The sequence below is a fragment of the Brassica rapa genome, chromosome A04 (assembly GCF_000309985.2).
Source record: "Brassica rapa cultivar Chiifu-401-42 chromosome A04, CAAS_Brap_v3.01, whole genome shotgun sequence".
NCBI lineage: Eukaryota > Viridiplantae > Streptophyta > Magnoliopsida > Brassicales > Brassicaceae > Brassica > Brassica rapa.
The window spans coordinates 10503862-10525901 of NC_024798.2; the positions used below are offsets into that span (position 1 = coordinate 10503862).

Here is a 22040-nt window from a genome sequence, read left to right on the forward strand (position 1 = left end):
TAATGTAGTTTTTCCATTTTTTTATGTTGTATGTTTACATATTTTTTACAATTTTCAAAAATAAGTAATATTAAAATGTAAAACTATATTTTATGCCACGTGTCAGATTTTGGGAGAAATTTTTTCCGCTGATGTGGACGCCCTATGGAGCCTCAAAAGCTCCCTTTTATTAGTAGAGATTTTTCCATTTTTAATGTAAAACGGAAATGTTTAATAGACGAACTTGGACAAATAGTCAAAAAGTTATATTTATGTTTTTTTTTTCTTTTTTTTATAAAATAGTAATGTTACATTATGAAGATAAACCGTTTTTTTAGTGAACAATGGTAATCTTACATATGTTTAATGTAAATTTTCCATTTTTTATGTTGTATGTTTACATATTATTGTTATTTTTAAATGTAAAATGGTAATCTTACATATGTTTAATGTAGTATTTCCATTTTTATGTTGTATGTTTTACATATATTTATTATTTTCGAAATTATATATAATTTTTTTTGTTTTTTTTATAAAACGGGAATGTTACATTATGGAGATAAGCCGTCTTTTTTTAAGTGAAAAATAATAATCTTACATATGTTTAATGTAGTTTTTCCATTTTTTTATGCTGTATGTTTACATATTTTTTACAATTTTCAAAAATAAGTAATATTAAAATGTAAAACTATATTTTATGCCACGTGTCAGATTTTGGGAGAAATTTTTTCCGCTGATGTGGACGCCCTATGGAGCCTCAAAAGCTCCCTTTTATTAGTAGAGATTCGTATATATTATATAGTTGAAAATTTGCATAACAATGACAAAAGTAGTTAAGCTTAATTCGAGAGGAGACTAATCCGTTGGTTAAGCATTTGAATACCGCGGATTATATTGTGATTCATGTATGTTATAGTTAATGTTATAGTTAGACTAAAAGTTATAATTAAGCAAACAAAAGTTACGGGTTAGCTTTAAAAAAAAAAATTCAAATTATGACATTTTTGTCTGAGCTCTTTGCTTAACCCGAATCCTGAAATAGACCGGATGATTGATGGCGGGTTCGTTTTTCATGTATATTAGAAAAATACATTTGCTGTAAGCTCCAAAATTATAAAGAAAATCGAAGCCACATATTTTTTTCAAATTAGACATAATATTTAGTCTAATATAATGTGTTTTGGTTATTTGTTTGGTAAGCCTCGTACGCCTTTGTTCAGTACAACTACAACTGCATTACACAAGTTCCCCCAATAGCTGGGCTGGCAATAAATCATTGGGAAAACTGTTTTTTAGAGCAAAAAAACAGTAACTATGTCTCTTTAGACTAATCTATATTTTGTGTCATATTTTCCTATAACACCCTTTAATATTTATGAAAATAATTTTAATAAATAGTTTTACAAACAAAAAAAAATTGGAAAAATAGTGACATTTGTTAAAATACCTATATGAACTTAATGGTATTTTTTCCATTTATAAAAAAGTTAAAATTTTAAATTTAAGATTATGTTCTAAAAAAAGTAGAAATGACATTCTACGAAGTAGAAAACGAAATCTACTTTTTTCATTGAATCTACAATGTTTAGAATACGTGATCTACGTAAATAGGAGTATTCTACAAATATGTAGAATACACATTCCGCGCTTAACCTACCATTCTAAAATTCTTAGAAATCAAAATCTACACATTAATCTAATTCTAAAACATGTAGAAACCGATTTCTACAGATTTACTATAAATCTAAAACATGTAGAAATCAAATTCTAAACATTACTATAATTCTAAAAAACTGTAGAAACTGATTTCTACAGAATAGTTGTATTCTACGGATAAGAAATCAGTTCCTAAAAATATGGAAACAAAATATTTGAGAATATTTACTTTTATATTTTTTTAAAAAAATCGATTTAAAAAAAAACGAAAAAGGAACAAAAAAACGACAAAAAAACCTTGGCAACCTTCTTCGCCGTCTTCTATATTCCATTGATTGTTCACAAAATTTTCACATTATTTCTACCATGATTCATGTCTATGCTTCATGTGGTGTTTGGGAATTGGTTGTATCTTCAGGTTGGAGTTTTAATGTCGATAAAAAGAAAAGGGGAAGGTTACTTGCTTTGGAATTGAAGTCTTCTCTGGAAGAGTTACAGAAAAACGTTATAGAGGATTTTGGTTTTGAAGAAACATATGCTGATTTGGAGTTGAGTTACCTTCCTATTGGATTGATCAATTCATCAAAATGTCCACCAGTGATCATTGGAAACTCAAGGCAAGTTCAAAATTTTCTAGGGTTTTGTAAGAAGCATCAGTCAACTCAATTGTGTGTCAGCTATAAAGCAAAGCAAGGAAATCCAAATAAGATCGACATTGATCTTAATAAGATGCCAACTGATGCAAGTACTAGTGAAGAGAACGAGCGAAATCCTTCTGACATTGGGGCCGCTTCAAATATTGTAAAGGGGGCTAAGCATAACGAGAAGAGGAAAGGGAAGATGAAGCAAAGTGAAGTTGATGGAGATGATTATGATGCTGACAAGCATAACGAGAAGAAGAAAGGAAAGATGAAGCAAGACGAGGTTGAAGGAGATGATTATGATGCTGACAACATCAATTCTGAAAAAGAAAACAGAGAAAAATTGGCAAAGAGTCAGGTGGTCAAATTGGTTAAGACGGGAGATCTTTTCCTCAACAAAACAGTTTTGAAAGCGAGGTTTGAGTTATGTGCAATGAAGCATAACTTTCACTACACAGTTACCAACTCCAATAAATTAGTTTGGTGTATTAGATGCGCTGATAAGGTGTGCTTTTGGGGTGCTCGAGCTGAGTGTTTGAAGGGCTCCACATATTTTATTATTAAGAAGTATGTCGGTGTACATTCCTGCGCACCTTCAAACAAAACCAGTGCCGGAAAGACAGCTTCAGCGAAAACGATAGGCAGTCTGATAATGCATAAATATGAAGGTATCAAGAAAGGGCCTAAAGCGAAAAATATTGTTCAGATTATGCGTAATGATTATGGATGTGAGATCTCTGATTCTTTAGCATAGGATTCCCGTGAATATGCAGTCAACACTGTTAGAGGTATTCCAGAAGAAAGTTATGGGAAAATACCAAAATACTTGCACCAACTGCGAGAGGCCAATCCGGGTACACATTCCTCTTACAAGACTGACGTCGATGGTAGATTTTGATATCTGTTTATAGCGTTTGGCCAATCGATCAGAGGCTTTAACACAGTCATGAGGCGTGTCATTGTTGTCGATGGAACATTCTTGAAGAGTAAATTCAAAGGGGTGCTACTGGTTGCAACTGCTATAGATAGAAATTCAAATTTATATCCTATTGCATTTGGGATAGTAGACTCTGAGAATGAATAGTCTTGGGAATGGTTTATGAGACAATTAAAAGTTGTTGTTGCTGATGATAATGGTTTAGTTTTTATTTCGGATAGACAAGTGTCAATAGCGAAGGCACTGGAGAAAGTGTATCCGCTAGCGAGACATGGTATTTGTATTCATCATTTGTTGAATAATGTGATATCATATTTCAAGGGGAAGGGATTAGCTGGGTTGATTTCTAAGGCTTCAAAGGCTTACAGAGTGGTTGATTTCAAGAAGACGTTTGCTCATGTTTACAATATCAGTCCAGCAATTGGAAATTATCTTATGGAAGCAGATGTCAAAAAGTGGGCTAGATGTCAATTTCATGGATACAGGTATGACATTAGGACAAACAATCATGCATAGTCGATAAATTCTGCGTTGCGTTCGCCGAGAGAGTTTCCCGTAATTTCTTTGTTAGACAATATTAGAGAAATGCTGACACGCTGGTTTTTTAAGCGTAAGAAGTTGATTTCAAAGCACACCCACCGTTTGACCATAGATGTGGAGGAAAAGATTGATAGGAGAATTGAAAAGGGGAAAACTTTTGGAGTTTACCCTGTAACCGATAGCCAGCTGCTTGTTAAAGGCGATACAATTGACTGCTTTGTTGATTTGGACAAACAGACTTGTTCTTGTGGGAAGTACGACCTCTTGAAAATCCCTTGTAGACACGCAATAAAAGCTGGTTTCTTTGTTGGTAGAGAACCATATACATTGACTGATTTTTTGTATACCACATGAGCTTGGAGAGAAGCTTATCAAGAAAGAATAAATCCCATTTCAGTTCCTGAAGATGGTTGGTCTGTCCCACAAGTTGTGGAAAATTCTGAAGTGCTACCGCCTGAGACAAGAAGATCTCTTGGAAGAAATAGAAAACGCAGATATAAAACTGTTGAAGACAAAATCCGATCATCACAAGGATCACAGGGGGGTCAGTTTTGTAAGTGCAGTAGATGTGGTCTTGGTGGTCATAATAGAGCAACTTGCAAGATGCCAATATAGTGGATTTGTTTGCTGTGTTCTTCACAATTTAGTGAAAGTTTTCGAGACTTTATTTGCTTGATTTCTAGTAACTTTGTTTCTGTTTGTGACAACTTTGTTTCAGTTTTCTGATTATATTTGCTTGAATTTTAGTAACTTTGTTTCAGTTTGGAAGAACTTTGTTTAATTTTCATGACGTATTAACTTGGTTAGAAGATCTGAGTCAATCAATCCCTTAAACAAACTGTGATGTCCACTACGTCTGGATCGATCGATATGTATATTGAACGGTCGATCCTGATCAATATGCAAAACAAACAAAAACACGGACAATCTTTTGATCGACCTGGTACAGTTCTCTCGATCGGCAAAGCTCGATCTCGTACCGACCGATCGATCGACTATTTAGATCGATCGATCAGCAATTTGGATCGATCGTTCGACCGTTTGGAACGATCGATCCTGTACTCTGATAAATCTTATTTGAACCGAATTTAACTCACCAAAATAGAGAGCATATGATAAAAACCTCTATTTATCTTCTCCTTCATGACTATACTTAATAGAATGGTAACTTACTATAGGTTATATAATTAATAAAAGTTATAATCCAAACTGGATATATAAAACATGCAAACAACCCATATCCGAATTCGAAATGCGCAGAAAATTTAACAAACCGGTGGAATACAATGGAAAGATATAACTGATACTGATCATTGGTGGTCGTCAGGACTGCAGCTCCTACTCTGTCCTGGTGCTTGTCTGCTCCTATGGAGGCGTGAACCTCGCTCTGCATCGGTTGCTTCATCAGATGGTTCATTTCCTGCGTCGTCTCTAGTCATACCAGCTGCCTCTGAAGTCTGTGGAGCGTGGCAGCAGGAAGGAGTAGATGGACATCTAATCTTTGCGAGTGCACCCCACACAGTCTGCATCATCGTCGAGAGCTTGACTAATGTATCGGCAGTCCATGCGAACTGCTGCTGCTGTGTACCATCTAATGGTGGTGCTCCAGAATCAAACTGACCAGTATATGGTGGTAACAAATACTCCATAGAAGGGTTTGGAGTATGATCGACTGAGATATCCGGGATGGTAGATATCCGGGATGGTGTCATACTTTCAGATCTATACTTACAGATCGGTCGATCTGTGTAAATCGACCTTCGCCGATCGAGTGAAATGGACCAGGTCGATCAATATATATTTCGCGTTTTTTTTGTTCTGCATAATGATCGGGATCGATCGATCCACTCTACCTTGTAAAGTGGGATCGATCGATCCCCCTTGTCGAACTCAATATATATCTATTTTAAAAAATTACAATTTTAAGGATATTACTGCCATTTTGGAAAAAATTAGTTTAATAGGACATAAAGTAGTATAGATTAGTTTAAAGGGACATAGTTACCATTTTTTTGCTCTAAAAAAACAGTTTTCCCTAAATCATTTACGAAACCCCTCTGATAAACTAAAAATAAAATAAATAAAAAGATATTCTACAGATTTTTGTAAAATTGTAATCTAATAAAATCTTACTATATCTTTTTAAAAAGTATAAATACCACTAAACAGGAAAATATTTTGAAACTAACCTTATAATTACATGGTATATTATAATTTGTGTCACTAAGATTTAATTAGTTTCCGAAGCATAGGTTATGCCAAAACAATATATTAATTTATATATTACAAACACAATTCGTCGCTTTATATAACAAAGAGAAAACTACGTCTATCATAGTTTATTGCCCGTTTCATTTTACGCAGTACCATATTACGAACATTAACCAAGCAAGTGAAAAATTTATACACAGAATACATTATCATACAGTTCACAACAAAATTCATTGGACATGAAAATAATTTTCATGTTTATTATATTTTTACATATATTATAATGTCTAATAATCAAACGAAAAATTCAACAAAATAAAATATAATAAGTAGCTGCAAATACAATTGACGGTTTGAAACAATCAATTGGATAACAAACAACTAAAATATAACACTATTGTATTTAAATAAGTCATATACACTATTATATATCACTAATGATGTAAAACAAAAAAAATATGTAAATATAAATGAAAACAAACATCCGCGTGGTTGCGTGGATCGAAGTCTAGTTCATATTATAATCATCACATAAACTTTGATTATCATATTATATATATATAGAATAGTTGGTTAATGAATCTGATATTGAAATTATCCATATAATGAATGATTTAATTAGTCGGAAAAGTTTGTGTGTATGTAATTATTTAATCGATTTTCTGTATCAATACTTTTAAAAACAAATATTAGGCTTTTTTTGAAGCCTTTTATGTTTAAAACAAGAACCAAAATTTTGGGTTCTCTTGCTTTAATTAACTTTCTACAAGCCTAAGCAGTACATTGAATGGACGAGAGCTGAAAATATAAGCATAATTATGCCAATTTTGGGGATGCACAACAACGTTGAAAGGATAGAAGCAAGAAAACTTACATCTTGTACTTGCTTGGATGGCCATATCAAACGCTCTCACAAGTTTTTGGGGCAATGTACTCTCGCTTGGCTGTTGCAGCAAGTCACCAAAGCTTCAGCCAAATATTTTCTTACTAGCTTAACACTGCACTACTTATAATATTTATCGCTAGGGAAACAACCGGATTCAGATACGCATAAATTGTTGCCTAGGTTTTTAGGCCCATCCATCTAGCCATTAGGAACAAAGATTTTTTTACCAACACAATTACATTAAGTTTGCTTCCACTATATATATTAAAAACCCGGTTCCAAAGTAGTCTCCCAACTAGAATAATCATCTACGAAGAGCTAAATGATTTTTTTGCAACCACTAGAAAAATACTCATGAGTAAAATTTATTTAAATTTTGAATAATATTTGACACTTCTAATTTTCCCGCACTAATTTTTAACATTAAATTTGTTAATACACTCTAAAAAGGATCAAAAATAGTTACAGAGTTCCGGTTTACCGGAATAATCAGCAGCTCTATGTCACTTGAAATTGGGTGAAGTAAAAAATCAAGAAGGGTAGTCAGAGGAGACAACGTGAGAAAGAAGAGAAGGGAAGCTAAGCTACCGACTCCGATGAACACCGACGACTACTAATTAGGTATACACAGCTTCACGGAAACCGGGTGTTTAAAAAAGTACGTAGTTACGTCAACACTCAGAAAGGAGACTCATCCCGAGGAACCGCCATCCCCGAAGATAGAACCGTCGTCGGCGCTTTCCCTCACAAAAACCGGTACAAACCTTATGTCTCGATGACTAACAAATGGATTTTGGTTTATTATACATTGTTTTCAGACAGAACGCTTGAGCCTAAGAATCCGACGAGCCACTAGGACCATTGAGCTTTCGTAGAGGCCCCGCACCAAAAAATTACCTGATTCGCCAAGAGAAGAGAGAGTGCATTTCAGAATGACTGAAACTATTTTGACAGTGTCTATTGGAAGCTGAAGGAAATGGTGAAAAAGCTCAAAACGATCTGGCATCGTCACTAGAACCAGAAAATCTCCCCCCAAATAGATTAAGAAACTTTAAGGTTAAGAGAGAAAAATGGATTTGTGAGTCTCACGCCGCTCAAAGACCTTCAGTTTATATATTTAACCTAAACATTTTTATAGTATAACAAAAGGTTCATGTGGAAATTTAGTTTTCGGTTATTTAACTCTGATTAGAACATAATATTACACTATTAGAGTCTCATCACCAAAAATCATACTTAGACCATATTGTTTTTTCGGTTTAATAACTATCTTTTATAGAAGGAAGTATTTTGAAAAACTAAATAACCAGAATGAACAATCCAGAATGAATACCCTAGGGAAAAAACTACAGTGGTACTATTTAGCATTGAATAATATTTGGATATTGTACGTAATTCTTTTTTTCCCAGACATTAGTTGTTTCGAGAAATAAAGACACGTGATAGGCTCCTATTTGTTTTTCTCGTCAACCAAAAATTCTATCACTGTCAATATAAAATCCACCAACAGCGTTACAAGAACGTGACATCAACGCACGGCTAGATTTCTCTCTATTTGGCACTTGAACGGTTCAGATTAATAAAGTGGGTCCTAGCAAAAAATTTCTCCCAGGTATGGCATGACGTCAATGGTTTAAAAAAGATAATTAAACAGAAAGGGCCAAAAACAAAAAATGCGTGGAAGCTGATTGGTTGATGTCTTTCTCCTCTTAAGATGCCACGTGTACTAATCTTTCTCTGTGCGTGTTTGAGTGTTTAACCACTTTATTTATTCCCTTTCTTCGATAGATCTTTTTGGTTTTTTATTTTTTTTATTTTTTGTTATAACTTTTTGCTCAGCCAATGAGAGTTCTCCATATGTAGAGATTCAAAAGCCCACGAAGATTTTTTGATGTGATGCTAATCATCATTATTGGTTACTGCACAATGGGTATATCTAACATGCGCATGTCGACACAGCTATATTCGATAACATCATCTCATCTACAATCTATATAAAAGTTTAACTAAGTAGATAGCAAGATTTAATTACGTGAATGAGATTATCTTCAGGTAAATAGTTTCAAAACGTTTGGTGTGAGAGGCATAATTATGACCAGTAGTTATTATGGATTGCATGCAGTTTTTGAAAAATACAAGTTACTTAGTTTTATGGAATGTTGTTGATTTATTATATGTGTAACCTCTCTTCCCTGTCTTTTTCTGTTGTTGTAATAACCCTATTGTATGAAGAAAAATTATGTCATTTAAATATGCTTGTATGTGTTGCACAAAAAAAAAAAATGCTTGTATGTGTATACATTACTATGCAAACACAGAATGCTGTACGACTGGGTCACACCGTAGTAAAATATACATTATTGTAAAAAACTTCTTTACTAGTACTATTTTGTCATGGAATCATTTAAATAAATATTCCCAAATAAATATTGTCATGGAATCATTTAAATAAATATTCCCAAATAAATATTGATTTGAATGCATATACACCTAGCTAGTCAAATACATATATTTTACGTATATGTGAGCGGCTATACACAATTAGTGTACAACATACTGCGTGAACGTCTAACTAAAAGCTTTAATACATGAATGAGACTAGCTAAACGATAAGATAGGATTGTCAATAATTTAGAGACAGAAACACGTGTCAGGACCATGCTATATATCTCGAGAATATTGTGCTTAAAACACACATCGGATTCTTCTCTTTATATGAACTGTCGCTTACCCATATTGGTACATACGAATATGTGTAGGCTGGTGCATGAATCCATATATATGTTACTACGTGCAATAAGATAGTGTTCCAATACAGTTCAACCATATATTACGCATAAATGGATACCTCTGTGAGACATTTTTTTTTTTTATAACCGAGTGTCCTGGCCCACCGTGGTGGTTCAGACTAGAGATTGAACTTTTTAGCGGCGCGGTCGCACACCCAAGGGTGGATCATGGCCAGACAACGGTCTTCGGTCTCAGGCGCCAGAGCAAGTCCGCATGTAAATTCTCTGGTGGCAAGTGCAAGTCGAACCCGGACCGTACTTACAGCCGCAAACCGTTTACCACGAAACTAACTCGTCCTGATTCTCTGTGAAACACTTGATCATAAGTTTAAATGGTCACATCTTAACATTTCTAAGAATTGCTTGTATTGTATTGTTTTGTTAAAAAAGTTCTTGAGATCGCTAAAATTACTGGTGATATTTTATGGCATAAGAATTTATATCTCTAATACTGCTCCAAATATGATAATTTAACAAGAAGCTGGAAAAATCAATACAAAAGCCAAAGCTAAGCATTGACATCTTTTTTATTGGAAGCTTTGCCAATCAATATTTGACATTATGACAATTTCCAATGTATATATATAAAAGGTTTTTCACACACAAATTTATTCCGAAAGACTTGATTCTCAAGATCTTCCCATACATATAGCATTATATAATTTCGTTTCTCTTTTGTAATTCTTATTATTTCCCAGTAAACCAAAGTTCGAAAAAGTGATTAAGGTTTGAGATTATGACCTTAACCACATCTTGATCTTAATTAGTCTTACCTTCGCGCATCTCTAACTCACAGCCAAAGAGTTAAAGCTGCAGTGGTGTCCAGCCTCCATGCAAATCCACCAAACTCCATCTTCCACACATCACACGGCACCGTTTTAACATACTTCGTCTCTCGCCACGTGTATTCAAGCCTCACCTTACACGTGAAAGTTCTGTACTCGTAAAACGTCGCCGTTTGGTCAACCACCAACCATACAATAACTTCCGGCAACAACGACGACGGCTCTCCTCCAAACCCATAGTCTCCGGTTACAGTCTTCCGGTAAGATTCGTTCACCATAACCACACGGTTCGAACCGTCCGATATGAAAGCAGGACGCGTGTCTTTATCTATAGCCTCCGCAATCTCCTCGTCCGTACACCCTACCGCATGGGAAGCGGAGCCACCGTTTACGGACTCCACCGTCACCCACGTCTCCACCGGACCCTGATGCACTGCGTCTTCTCCGCCGTTGAACTTTAGCCACGTTCCGGTTTTACAGGTTCCATCTCCGATTATTGTTTTTACCGTTGGATCAAAATTATTAAGATCCAAACTCAACGGTGTAGATCTCTCCGGCATGAGCTGTAGCGTCACGAGATCTTCCCGACCATTCTCTGGATCTGTTGAGCTAGATCTAACGTCGTTCTTTGATCGACACGTGGCTTTATTGTTTTTAGAAACCCTAACGTACTTTCTCTTCGTTCTTGTCGTGCTCGTGCTTCCGACAAATGGTTGACCAGTGGTCGTCGGCTTTGGAGCGATCGGACGGTACTTAAGCATGAGAGAATCAACAGAAGTCTTATCTTGTGCTTTACTGGCGCATCTTAGCGTCCTCCATAACTCGTGATCTTGATCCATCTCTCTCTCTCCTCTTTCTCTCTAACCTCCTTAGCTATTCACTACATACACACTCTCTCTCTCTCTCTATCTATCTCTCCCTCTCTCTCTTTTTCTCTATATTCTTTCTGTGTCTCTCCGGTGGCCGAAGAGATTAACATTCGGGAATAGGAAAAAGCCACGTGTCTAGGGCAAACATACGAAGACACTTGAATCAGTGGTTGGTTATGTGCATTTACACTATTTTACGTCTTTTTAATTGAACTTTTATTTTCCGATAGAGGGGAAAATATACTATACAATTTGCCTTCCATTTTTTTTTACAATTTATAGGAAAATAGTTCGATTCTAACCAATAACTCGTAACAGGTTCTTTTATACTAGTTATCAGGATATGTTTGTCGGCATTTAACTAGTAAAAAAATGTCAATCAGAGTAGGTGTCGATACTGGCTAGATCTAGGGGTCGTTGTAGCTCGTACGATTTATTGGCTGAGATTAAGTTTAAATTTGTTAGTAGAATGTCCTTAATACCAAAATGGACATTATACGAAAGGAGGTCATCCGCTGGTTCATAAGCTTGACAAATAAAAATATTTTTGTGCTATATATGGGCTGGTATGCATATATATATATATATATATAAATTATATACTTAGTACCATCGTAAAATCCACTGTCTAATATTGTTTTGTTTATCTGTATAAAAATATATAACTTCCTCTAGATTGACGGGAATCTCATTATAAATATCATACTAAGAGTAAATACATTTGTAAGAAGTACTAACTAGTGTAGGTATAATCCCGTCTAAGCTGCATAATATATCAGAGTCGTTTGGCTAGGGCTTATATTTTGCAAGCTATGAGCTTTGGTGAAAACTTTTAACAATTTGTATTAATTTAATTAGTGAGAACTCATAAGTATATCAGCTCTTCATATAAAGGTGTATATCCTAATTAATATATGTTTATCTATGTACGTTTGCTTGAGTTCATATATGCGTCAATGCGTGAGAGTGGTCAAATACTCAAATCCAAGAAAGAAGCCAGAAAATCTTGAAACAAGGCTGTCATGTTCCGTATTGAGTTGATGCGTGACTATCTTTAAATCTAAATATAGGGAATGGCTAGTTATAAAGAAACTTGAAATAACACTTATCATAAAACGGAGATAATTGTATAAGGATAACTTTAAACTACGATATATGTGTAATATTATGCATTATAGTAATTAATTAAAGTATTACACAATTGGATATATTATTTTTATAAACAGAAATCCCAGAGAAGCTCTGTTGTTAGTTAATACAGTTTCTCATTGTTAACCATATTATAAAGTGTAACATTATTTGTTCTCAATATTCATTCGGTATTCGAGAGTTAAATACACATACTTTTATAGTATGAATTTTCTTGACAACATTGTCCAAAATGTTGTTCCTTCCATTCTAATTATACGGTTTCAGTTTGGGTTAGATTCTGGATTATTTTAATTTTCAGTTTTATGTATTTATAGAAACTGTACGGACACCAAATGGTTCGTTTTACATAATATTAATTCTAGCTCTCTAAGTGGTATGGTACTTATATTACTTAGCAGCAATTGTTTATGTAAAATATTTTGGACTCGAATCCTTTACAAATGTGTTGAGATTCGAGAGACATTAGTTAAGCTCTACGTCTTAAGAACATAATACTTTATTGAAAAATATGTATGGTCGAAATTGATTAATATTAAATTGGGAGCAAACACAGAAATATAAATGAGAATATAAGCAATAGGAGTCTGCATAGTATATATCTCTCCACATACAATCATGTACATAGGTTCATTTGATAGTTTAATTGGATGGTTATCCAAAGTAGCCAATAATTCTGGGAACTGAGATGTGTGATTTGATTGGTTTTATTTCTCTTTATAATTATGAGATTAGTTGTATGATAAAATGGTTGTGTGGGTTCCACGATCAGGCTAAAACAGCATCTGTTGTTTTTACCTTATTTCAAGACTCATATGGTCCTTCTCCTCCCAGCCAATCAGAATGCATGAAGTGTCCTCCATTTCAAAGTCGAAAAGCTGTCATGTCAGAGCACATTTGGAAATATATACGTATAACAGCTATCCTTATCTACGTATATCAAATATACATGTGTCCTTTAAATCGAAGTGTAAAGCGATAAGCCAATAAGGCGTGTTTCTATTTTTGTTTCGTGGTTGGACATTTGATTTTTTTTTTTGTTCAACAGGATAGTTCATTGAAAAAGTAAAAGAGGCATGAAAACCCCGAGTCTACAGAGCAGATAAAGGCAAGTGGGCTTTTGCGAGCCCATCAGCAAGCCCGTTGGCAGATCGTGGAATAAAAACAATACGACAAGAAGCAAAAGGCGATGAAAATGAAAAACTAGAGAGTCAATGTCAGACAAGATCCCAAAGAGCTCGATCGTCCAAATCCTCTTGTTGATAGCTCCAAAAAGCACTTGAGAGTCTGTTCTGAGACAGATGTTAGTGTAGTTGAGTGAGGCTGCGTGTAACAGAGCTCCTCGGATGACCAAAGCTTCAGCCATGCACGGGGAGGAGACGAAATGCAGAGAGAGGGCTTTGCGGCCTAGCTCTGCTTCCGATTGGGTAGAGAAGATCCATGCTAGTCCCGCTGATTGTGCTTTCCAAGACGCGTCCGTGTTGCAGAAGATGGTGGGTTCCGTCAAGGGCCGGTTGTGATTGATGTTGATGTGAGGCTGTGGATCCTTCGCAGCGGGGGCTAAAGGTTGGACATTTGATATGAATCCAAATCAAGCTGACCCGTTGTCCATTACAAGTTAATAGTTGGCGTATATATATAAATTTCGAGTAGAATATATATAGAAAAGAAAAAAAAAGAGTTTAAACAAAATCAAACGTGTAGTAGGCCAATTGTCAAAATGCTCAAATATTTCTTTTTTGTAATAAAATTTGGGAAAAGAATGTCATTAACGTCTTCTTAAGTTACAAGTATATCAAGACGCATGCTTGAGCCACTTCTGTGAGTGCTTGACTGAAGCTATTCTCTTGATGGTCTGGTTAATTCTGGTTGTCAAGAATCGCTTGGCTAGGAGTTTAATCTTGATGTCTCTTGTCCTATAATGTCTATTGATTTCAAAGTTCACTAGTGTTAACAAACTTTGAGTTAATCTCCTTGTGTCTTTGGAGTTTTTTTAAAACTTTTTGGGGCTCTAAAAAATTCAGAATGGCTGTAAATTAGAATATGGTTGTGATTCAATTGTAATCAAACCTTCATTTTTACTAATGACATTTACAATTTAGAAAAAATTATATTTAGAAATGTAATGCAACAAGCGAATGTATAAGGTTTGTTTCTTTTTGTTCCATGGACATATGTATACCCGAATCACCATATCAAGAGTTTATTAGTAGAGTGATTTGTTTTCTTTTGCAGATTTGATTTGGTTTGGTTCTTCATTAGCTTTATTGTATTTTTTGCCTGTCATTTTTAGTTTCAGCCTAGTTTGAATATAGTTTAGTTCAGTTTTATCAGAGTTTAGTTCGTTTTGTGTTTAAATACTATTATTAAAAATCTATAATTGATCTTAAGAAGTTTTAACACCAAATTTGTTATAGTATAATAGTTGATGTATTATAGTATACAGTTTTTTTTTGTCTTTGGTTTGTATTGCATATTCATTTAAATTTATGTTTGAAAAATCATATTTTTAATTAAACGTAAACATGGGTGTTGGGTGTTTTTAATACATATATAGTTGATGTATTATAGTATACAGTTTTTTTTTTGTCTTTGGTTTGTATTGCTTATTCATTTAAATTTATGTTTGAAAAATCATATTTTTATTTAAACGTAAACATGGGTGTTGGGTGTTTTTAATACATATATTATATATAATTTGATAGGATTACAAGAGTAAATTTGCTACATGCTACTTCCGTATGTTTTATAAAATAAACAATATTTTGGAAATTTGAGTTTATGAGTTTAAGTGTATGACATTATTACTAAGAATTTTAATAACTATTCAAGAATAATAATATTTAACTATCCAATTTTTTTTTGGACAACACTTATATTTATTTTATATCAAGAAAACAAACGAAAATGGTAATATTAAGCAATTTATCATTTTCTTGTTTACTCTTTGATCGAAAATATTTCTTTTCCTCTATAAATAAAACTCATTTTGTTAAATTTATCCAATAAAATAAAATAACAATAATAAGTTGAAATAAGGAATGATGAAGTTATATATACTTTAAGTTTCATAATGTACCTCAAAAAAATTATCCAATCAAAAGTCACCATAATTTTATTCTAATCTGCATACTCCTTAAATTATTGAATTATACTACAAATATATATTCAAAATTGAAATAAATGCAAAAATAATTTAAAAGATAGAGAATTACAACTATTTTATGATTAGAAAATAATAATCTATAAACACTTTTATGATCATAGTCTTGAAAGATTTTTACAAGTATTTAATCTTATAATTATTTTATAAAAAAATTAAAATATTTTGATGGAAAAGAAGTTGAAATCATGTAAATATAAACAATTTCAATTCATGTAAATTTAAGCTTAATAGAACAGAATTAATTTTATATAGATGAGAGAATATTGATAGTAAATCATAATTGTCCATTGATTAGGATTTGGTAATATATGTTTAAGTAATATTGGTATTTTAGAGTTAGATTTTGAAATTTTAAATAGTTTTTTTGGAATTTAAAATTTGACGTATAAAAGTTTAATTTTGTATATATATTATAAGTTGCCGATGATAGAGGAGAATGCCCTTCTCTACAACCTGATATAACATATGTTTAGATGTATCTCAGATACCAACTTGTGTGCTTCTAAATTTGGCTCTTCTACTCTATCTCTATCATAACCAAAGTCTAAATCCCCTATATATTATTTGAGAAGCATTGCAATATATTTTTGTAGCCACGTGTCATCACTAGAATGATTCTTAGAATCCTTAGAGAAATAGGTTGGTCCATCTAAATATATCATAAACTTTTTATTAAACCACAATAAATACATTATTAATGTGCTTCATTATTTCTTTAAATAAGATTACGGAATTGCCTAATGTGGCTAAATTATATATGACAATTAATGATTTTGAATAATAAAGATTTGATAAAAACAAGTAAGTATTATAATTATATTTGTTTATTTTAAGCTATTAAAATAAATTAAACAACCATAGTAACCATATAATAAAAATTTAAAAAAATATTTATATATTATATTTTGAATTTTTAAAAATGAGTATAAATTACTAAAACTGTTAAAAGTTTCACATTCAAATTTTGTGATCTATGATTTAAAACTTTTGTTATGACATGATACAAATAATTAAAAAATAATATAAGTTGAAAATTTCATTTAATAAGTATCAAAAATAAAAGATATATAAATATATGTATCATTTTAAATTAAACTATATGCCATATAAAAATACATAAATATCTAAATTTTGAAATTTACTTTGAACATTTTTTGATAAAAAATTTGAAAATATATTGACAACTTAATTTTTTAAATTATTATAAATTGCTTAAACTATTAATTCCACAGTGAAAATTTTGTTATCACTAATTTAGACTTTTTGCTATAACAGATACAAATGATAAAAAAATATGAGCAAAAAGCATCATCTAATAAATATTAATATTAAAATATATCATATATATGTTACTATCATTTAAATTTAATTATATATCATATCAAATAGAAAAGATATTTTTTCGATTTATAAAATTTATTTATATGTTCGCACCAATTTAATTATATAAGTTGTAGATAATGATTTTTTATTCAATATATATTTATTATTTCATAATATGTTATAAACATATAATACATAAAATAATTTATATATAATGTTCATTCTGCGCAAGGCGCGGATCTTCACCTAGTATTTTAAGGAAATGCATCGTTACCATTTAAAAAATCCTTACATTTTCATCTACAACCGTGCTAGATTTAGCTGCTCCACGACTATATTGTTCACTAGTACTTACGAAAATTCACCATTTAATTATTTTCTCCATGTGAATATTATACTTTGCAAGTTGTAATTCAGCATCCCTCTATATATTAAAAGACAAATCACTTTAGTGAGGTCTGGTGACGTGTCACTCATAGGTGAAGTTTCAAAAAAATTATTATAATTTGATTGGTCGATTGTTTTTAATTTTTATTTATTTAAATTAGATCTAAAAATTTAAGGTAAGTCTAAAAATATTTAACATCACTTGCCATATAATCTAAAGAATATTACAAATAACAATTTATGGCAACTGAATCTCGAAATTATATAAAGATTAATAATGTTATATTTATTACTTTTAATATTTATAAACTATAAAATATAATGAACGAATTTTTATATAAGATAATTATAATAGTTTTATACTCTACTTGATGAATTGTATTCAAATATAATTATATAATAACTATTTTAAATATTATAAAATCCAAACATGTTTATTAATATAATTTTTAAATTATTTCTCGTTGTTTACAGAATAAATTTATCAGAATTTTAAAATTATTTATATAATATTATAAATTATTTATAAAAATATAAATCCTACTATATATTGATTGAAAAGTCACATAAATAATTTTTTTATTACGTGTTGATCATAAATGAACTCTTCAAATTGTTATAATTTGATTGACAGATGATTTTTAATTTTATTTATTATAATTATATCTAAAAGGAAAGGATAATTCAATTACCACTTTCCAAATAATCTACGTAATATTCGAAATAATTATTTATGTTAACTAATTGTTGAAACTATGAAAGAGTAATAATGCGATCAATTTTTTTTATATATTTATAAATTACATAAAATAATAAACAAAAGTGTTTATTTGAATTGATATAGTGATTTTATATTCGTATCGAAAAAATTATATTTGTATATAAAGTATAATGATAACTATTAATGTCTAATAATTCAATGCATGCTTTATATAATTTATAAAATTATAAATACATTTATAAAATTATAAATACATTTATAAAAATCACACGTTTTAAATTATTATAAGAGGTTCTAAGTCATTTATAGAAGTTTATACATTAATTTATAAAATGTATTTTGAAAATTTATCCTCCTATTACAATATTTTGATTTTTTTCATTTTAGTGGTAAAATTCCTCAACTATGTTTACTTAGTGTAGAAACCCCTAAACTAAAGATTTACTGGTAATAATAGTAATTATGACCTATCAAAGTTTAATTCTTTAAATAAAGTTAGTTTAAGGGGTTTTTCGTTAAATACTTAGTTTGGGGGGTTTTTACCCAAAACAAACTTAGTTGGGGGGTTTTAACGTTAAAATTTCTTATTTTTTCCTTATTATCTATTATTTAAATCCTTATAGAGAGATTTGTTTTATCAAAAACCAGTTGCAATCAACTGACGAGATATTTTTTTTCCTAATATCATGCATTTAATATTTAAATATATATATAACAAGATTTGAGTTACCAAAATTATGTATATATTATAACCAAAATATCTTAAAAAATTTATTAGAAGATATTCTATCTCATAGCTGAATTAAAATTTATTAGAAGATATTATATCTCATAGCTTCTCTTGAAAACTAGGTCATTTAGAAACTTAAACTAATTTGCTATATAAATATCACGCCACCCCCATTAGTTTCACGCATCTATCTTTTAAGTTTTCATATGTTTTTGATCATTACAATTTAAATTCTACTTTTGTGATCTTGCGCAGGTGTATGATAATCAATAAGTAACTCATAGACGGGAACACCATTACTGGTAATTTTATGGGGGATTCTTCTTCTCCGTTTATTTTTGTTCTCTTCCTCTCCATGTTGTATCTCTATCTATATTTTTGCATCAGTAATGATTCAACTAACAAAAAGAGACGACTCTGTTTATCCAGGAACTGATCATCCCTTTCGAAAAATGTAATTCTTTTTTTTATAAAGTTAAATCACTTATCAAGAATATAACATAAGATATGTATGCTAATCAAGTGCAATTTATTTATTGTGCGTGATCCTCTTCGGTACGTCTGAGAGCCAAAGGTAATCTCAAAGCTTTTTAAAAACTTTGAAACTCATTGACGTTATCCTATCAATTATATAATTTGTTATCTTTTGGGGATTGTTTATATCTTTAAATATTTTTGTTAGAATTACCTCTTTTCTGACTCAAGGCTTAGAGAAGGAAACCGTAAATCATCTCTGCTGTTACAATGAAACCAATGATAATAAATCTCAGGTAATTCAAATCTCTCTTTTATATTTCATGGCTAATTTTTTTATTGGGGTTATGCGTGAAATATTTGTTGTTTCTCAATTATATTTTTCCTATGTTTTAAGATTAGTGTTAAATGTGATCGTTTTCTAAACGTTCTAATGTATTCTTTGTTCATATAAAAATAGTATAAATATCAATATGTAACATCGAATCTTTCATATTAACCATATACATATAACATAAGTATTATATAGTTGTAAATATAATATCAATTTAATATTAATGTTAATGTCCGCACATACGTGCGGGCGGTCCACCTAGTAAATCAATTACAATACAAATGTTTCCACACACCACTAACATAATATATTCTATATTCTACGATTACCACGGACAGAGCAAGGACAATACATTTACATGTTTGCAAAGTGTTTTCCTGATTTGAGGAAACGCCATGAATTGCTTAAGATTTTCTATAGACTTTTCTATAACATAATCTGTCCTCGTAAATATGACGATTTTATAGAAAAATCACTGGTTAAGAAACATTTTTATAACAATTAGAATTCTGTCAATTATTTTAAAGTTGAAAAAGTAATAAAAATTCCATCCGACATTTCCAAAAAAAAAAATCCGAGAAGATGTTTTGTGATGGAAACTCATGTGTTCTTAAGAAATTTATCAAAATTTTGGACGAATTTTTTTTTTTTTGAAAATTTTGTCATAATTTGCTTCTTTTTCTTGTAGTCTTTGATTCAAACCCATACAATAACTTGATTTCATTTCGGTAGAGGTTTGATTTCTTTTTTATGGATTTGATTAGTTTTAGTTAGGTTGGTTTGAGCAAAATTTTATGGCTAACTAAAATTATTTTGGTTTATTTATGCTTGATATTGATGCAAATAGTTCTAAACTTTTTATATAATATAAAATAGTTTTACTTTAATGACACATTATAATTTTTATTTTTAAAAAGTAAATGTGAATTCATCTGTTAGATATTTTAAATAAATATATTTTAATTTTATATATTATATATATTTTTGTACTTATTATTTTTAAAAGTATAAGTAAATATTTTAGTATTTATTATATTTTTATCCACAACCATCGTAAAATAGTTAATATATGCTCTAATTAACTTTTTTACATTCTGATCAAATTTATAGTTTATGTAATTCTAGAGAAATTTGATTTCTAAACATCAATCAATTAATATTTACATGACATTCACTGATCCTAATATTATTTGCTAAAAATAATAGTACATGATTACAAAAATAATGTTTTCTAAAAAATAATTTATACTATTAATATTATTTAAATTAGTAAATTAATGAATCATCTAAAAACTAATAAAAACATAATACATAAGTAAAATTAACTAAATACGCGTTAATAATTATTCTGAACATTATAAAAAATAATCAATAATCAATAAAACTGTTTAAAAATTTAATAGATTATTTATTACTCCCTCTGTATCACAATAAGTGGGTTTTAAGGTTTTTGCACACCGATTAAGAAATTACAAAATTATTCAATCTTTCTTGTATGTATAAAAACAATAATAAGTACAGATAGTTCAACCAATAAAAAATCATACTGCAGAATACAAATATTAAAAAACATATTTACTTTTTACATAGAAAATTAAAAACATCACTTAAAATGAAACAAAATTGTTTTCTTAAAACACCACTTAAAGTGATACGGAGGTAGTAGAACTTAATGGAAAATACGACAAATGAGTTTTCAAAAATTAATAAAAACAAGATAAATAAGTAAAATAACATGACAAATAAGAAAAATAACCTAAAATCATGGAGAACATAATAATTAAGTAAATTCAATTTTCAAATAATATTATAAATACCACCACTAAATGAAATGATTAGACCTAAAACTTGCGTGTTAGTTTCATACAAAAATTAACGTGTTTTTAAAAACGGACAGGCCTGTGATGGGGTAACATAGATTATAATAGGCCCATTAGTCTCATGGGCCAGAAAAGGAGTGTTCGTTTGTCGCATCAATTTTTCTCTGTTCTCTGTTTTACTACTTCATTCTCCGGTGAGTGAGCTTTCTTTCTTCTTAATCGGTGGATATACGTCTTCTTTCACTTCTTTTTTTTTGATATATTCGTCGGATTTGTACTCCAGCAGCTTCTCATTCCCAATCACTTGTGAGTTTTCTTTTTTAACTCTAAGGATGTTTCTCTGCGTAGATGACATTTTGGAATATAAGATTGGTGAAAAGAAATAATTTTTTAGAAGACTTCTGATTCATGGCAATCTTTTGATGTAGTATTTGTTAAGCGGACAACTACTTGTTTCTTGCCCTTTTTTTTCTTTTTTTTTTGTGTGTTCTTACTGTGATTCTGTGTTATCACACCATAGCCAACTCCTGTCTTGTCATGGTTTTCTTCGAAGAAAGCTAAGGAGGATGCTGGTTTTAGAGCATTTGCACTTATGGGTGACTATTTAGTTTCTCTACAGTAGCATCCGCTGATGAAGCTGAAC

The 22040-nt window shown here is 30.9% G+C and overlaps 1 protein-coding gene and 1 long non-coding RNA gene across 2 annotated transcripts; one reads left to right on the top strand and one right to left on the bottom strand.

Annotated features, from left to right (window-relative positions):
• Window positions 1–9630: 9630 nt before the first annotated feature.
• Window positions 9631–11323, bottom strand: LOC103864027. Its single transcript, XM_033289819.1, has 2 exons — window positions 10413–11323; window positions 9631–9944 (listed from the first exon to the last, which is right to left on the bottom strand). The coding sequence occupies exon 1, from the start codon at window positions 11261–11263 to the stop codon at window positions 10430–10432; it is 834 nt and encodes a 277-aa protein (XP_033145710.1). The 5' UTR covers window positions 11264–11323; the 3' UTR covers window positions 9631–9944; window positions 10413–10429.
• Window positions 11324–13117: 1794 nt separating this feature from the next.
• LOC117133491 lies at window positions 13118–14660 on the top strand. The gene is made up of 2 exons (XR_004457339.1): window positions 13118–13353; window positions 13491–14660. It is a non-coding gene; the product is annotated as an uncharacterized LOC117133491 (long non-coding RNA).
• The last annotated feature ends 7380 nt before the right edge of the window (window positions 14661–22040 follow it).